This window comes from Pterocles gutturalis, unplaced genomic scaffold (genome assembly GCF_000699245.1).
Source record: "Pterocles gutturalis isolate BGI_N339 unplaced genomic scaffold, ASM69924v1 scaffold13014, whole genome shotgun sequence".
In the NCBI taxonomy this organism is placed as follows: Eukaryota; Metazoa; Chordata; class Aves; order Pterocliformes; family Pteroclidae; genus Pterocles; species Pterocles gutturalis.
In genome coordinates, this window is record NW_010133364.1 from 8726 (window position 1) to 11440 (window position 2715).

Here is a 2715-nt window from a genome sequence, read left to right on the forward strand (position 1 = left end):
TCCATGCTGCCAAGAATTGTGTGGAACACCTGGATCCTGCTCTGTGGAAATGGACAGCAGAGTCTTTGGATCTTGCCCTGAATCTTTTTAGTACGTCCTGTATAAAGTACATCATCCCCAGCTTCCTACCGCTCACTTCGGTTTCTGTAGGCTCAGTCCCTACAGTAAGAGACTTAGGACCTGGAGAACAGTATTTGTAAAGTGTAGGGGGAAACCACAAAACAGATGACAGCAGGAAGGGGAACAGGCATGCAGATGTGAATGATTCTGCTGAATAATCTCATATTTTTTGAGCTAGAGGAAAATCATTAGCAGTTAATGGGTCAAAGGGTATTATTCAGTTTTGTAAACAAGCTATATTCATTTTTGGGGGGCAACTAGCTTTCAACAGCTAGGAAATTAAATGTAGTGTACTCCAACAAAAATCAGTCAAAACTAAATGAGTAATCCAGCAAGCATCTATGGAAGCTGTTGGCTTCAAGAGCAAACACAGAATCTGTGTAGCAATTCATGTAAAGTTGGTCCATGAATCAAAAATTATGATGTCTCCTACATCCCAACAAGCAAAATCATAGCACTACATATTACGTAATTTTTCACACACAAATCAGTGCAGATGTGTTAGTCACATGTATGAACATACTTAATACAAAAAGGAGGATTTAAGTATATTTTTCTTATTTTGCACATTATGATACCTTCTGAGACCTGCAGCTTTGCAGTCATGAGTGTATTTTCCTTAAGGGGGAGACCAATATTCATAACCAAGATGTAGGCATTTTTAAATTTCAGAATGTCTTGCAGATAAAACTCTGCTTATGCTTCTGATGTTCCTTCCCCATTCTCATGTGGCTGCAGCTGTTCTCTTTCTTGTTCTTCCTGAGGTGGTCTCACACGTTTGAAAAAGCCCATCTGTGATTCAGAGAACAATAAAGAACATGCATTGTGATCTTCAAAACGTATACATATCCTCTCTCTTTCCTTCTTGATCAGATCTTAACTGATTAGTTACTTGATTTTTTCCCCTCTTACTCTCTTTTTCCTTATTTTTGACCTCCAAAGCCAATAAATATCAGCTGAAATATTACACTGAGGAATTCAGCACAATCACAGACATCCTCTTTTATTCAGCTTCTTCCTGACAAAGCTGAGAAGTTTTTATAGTTATCCATAAACTTAATTTCATTCAGATGATTAGGGGACCAAGGTCTTTCTACAAGATGGTGGTACTACTTGAAGTAATACATCAAAAGTAGGGAAAATAAAACAATGTATAAAACAACCCAAATTCAGTACTTACCCTGTACATAACAAACACTAGAACAGCCAAGAGCAATAATCCTGCTAGGACAGCCAAAATTATAACCCACACTGGCACAGGCATAGGCTGTGGTTGAATGCCCCATGTAATATTTGTAGTAACCTAATAGAAAAACACAATAAATCACACTTTCCTCAGCAGTGACATGCCAGGTTCATTCACGCAGTTTAAGTCTTGCATATCTTTGTTCTATAGTGTATAAAATAATCTTAATCCAGCATGAATTACTTTTTCTCTCCCATGTGAGTAAACGGCTATACATTAATAACAACATAAAGGCTTCACTGACCCAACTTGAATAGGGTTTTCAAATTAAATAATAAAAGGGGTTTGGGAATTTTGGTTTTGGGTTTTTTTGTTTGATTTTAGTTTTTTTGCTATCAGTAATAGTATGGTAAATGTATTCTGTAATGCTTGATGATTTTCAGTAGAAAGGTAGGAATCTGGAAATATTTGGGAATTAAAGAAAAATAATTCAGGCCTTTTCCTTTTTTTCTTAAAGGGCAGTATTCCTTGAAACAAAAAAGCAACTCCACAAGGCTTAGGAGACAAAAACCAGTTAATAATAGGCATTAGAAACCATATTAAAAAAATACATCAATTACAGTCCTTTTCAACCCCTTCCTTAAGATCTTTTATGCTGCAATGCCTACCAAACCCTTTTCATTTGTCAGCCCAAATAAATGGCCTGTATCTTCCTTTCTGTTTGCACCCAGTCTCCTTTCTCTCTGAAACCCTCTAGGGCACAGATGGTCTTTTTGTTCCACATTCACATAGTACTTCATATAATATAATAAAGGTCCATTATTCAAGCTCTAAGTGCTACTACAGTAGAAGACAAATTTCAAGTAAAATATTTCTCTAACAACAACGGCATTAACAAGAACATGGGTACTGTTAATAATTTTTTTTCATTTTCAGTTACGTCCTTAAAGCTACAAATATTGTTAACTCTACTTTTAGGACAAAAAAATTTACCCTCAATTGTATGTATAGAACTGAAATTAATATATGAATCAAATATTTGATAAAATTACAATTATACCAAGCCACAAAAAAGCTACTCAACAGTCAGTGTTTTTGTATTAATTTTAAAGTAATTATGTGTAGTAACTCAAGCTGGATGTAAATGACTTACTACTGTAGAATTGTGGATGTCTTCAAAGGAAAGGTTCTTATAAGGGAACTCTATAACACTGAAAGAAGCAGATGATTTGAGAGAATAGGAGTGATTCTGATTTTCTTTCTGTGTAAGAAAAAACAAAATCAGTATTGCATGTGGATACGAAAATCACTTCTTATGTCTCAGGAGCAGGGATAGAACATTCACAGTCACTCACATTCATGAAAGTCTGGGTCCAAAGGCGTGATTTTAAATACAATATTGCACTCTT

General features: G+C 35.4%; 1 protein-coding gene across 1 annotated transcript in view; it reads right to left on the bottom strand.

Annotated features, from left to right (window-relative positions):
- Positions 1-452: 452 nt before the first annotated feature.
- LOC104467434 (integrin alpha-V-like) overlaps positions 453-2715 on the bottom strand; it is a 42729-nt gene continuing 40466 nt past the window's right edge. The window contains 4 exon segments of the mRNA XM_010081208.1: positions 453-912; positions 1301-1423; positions 2460-2567; positions 2662-2715. The exon segment at positions 2662-2715 is cut by the window's right edge and continues 3 nt beyond it. Of these exon segments, the coding sequence (XP_010079510.1) occupies positions 817-912; positions 1301-1423; positions 2460-2567; positions 2662-2715 (381 nt within the window). The 3' untranslated portion in view covers positions 453-816.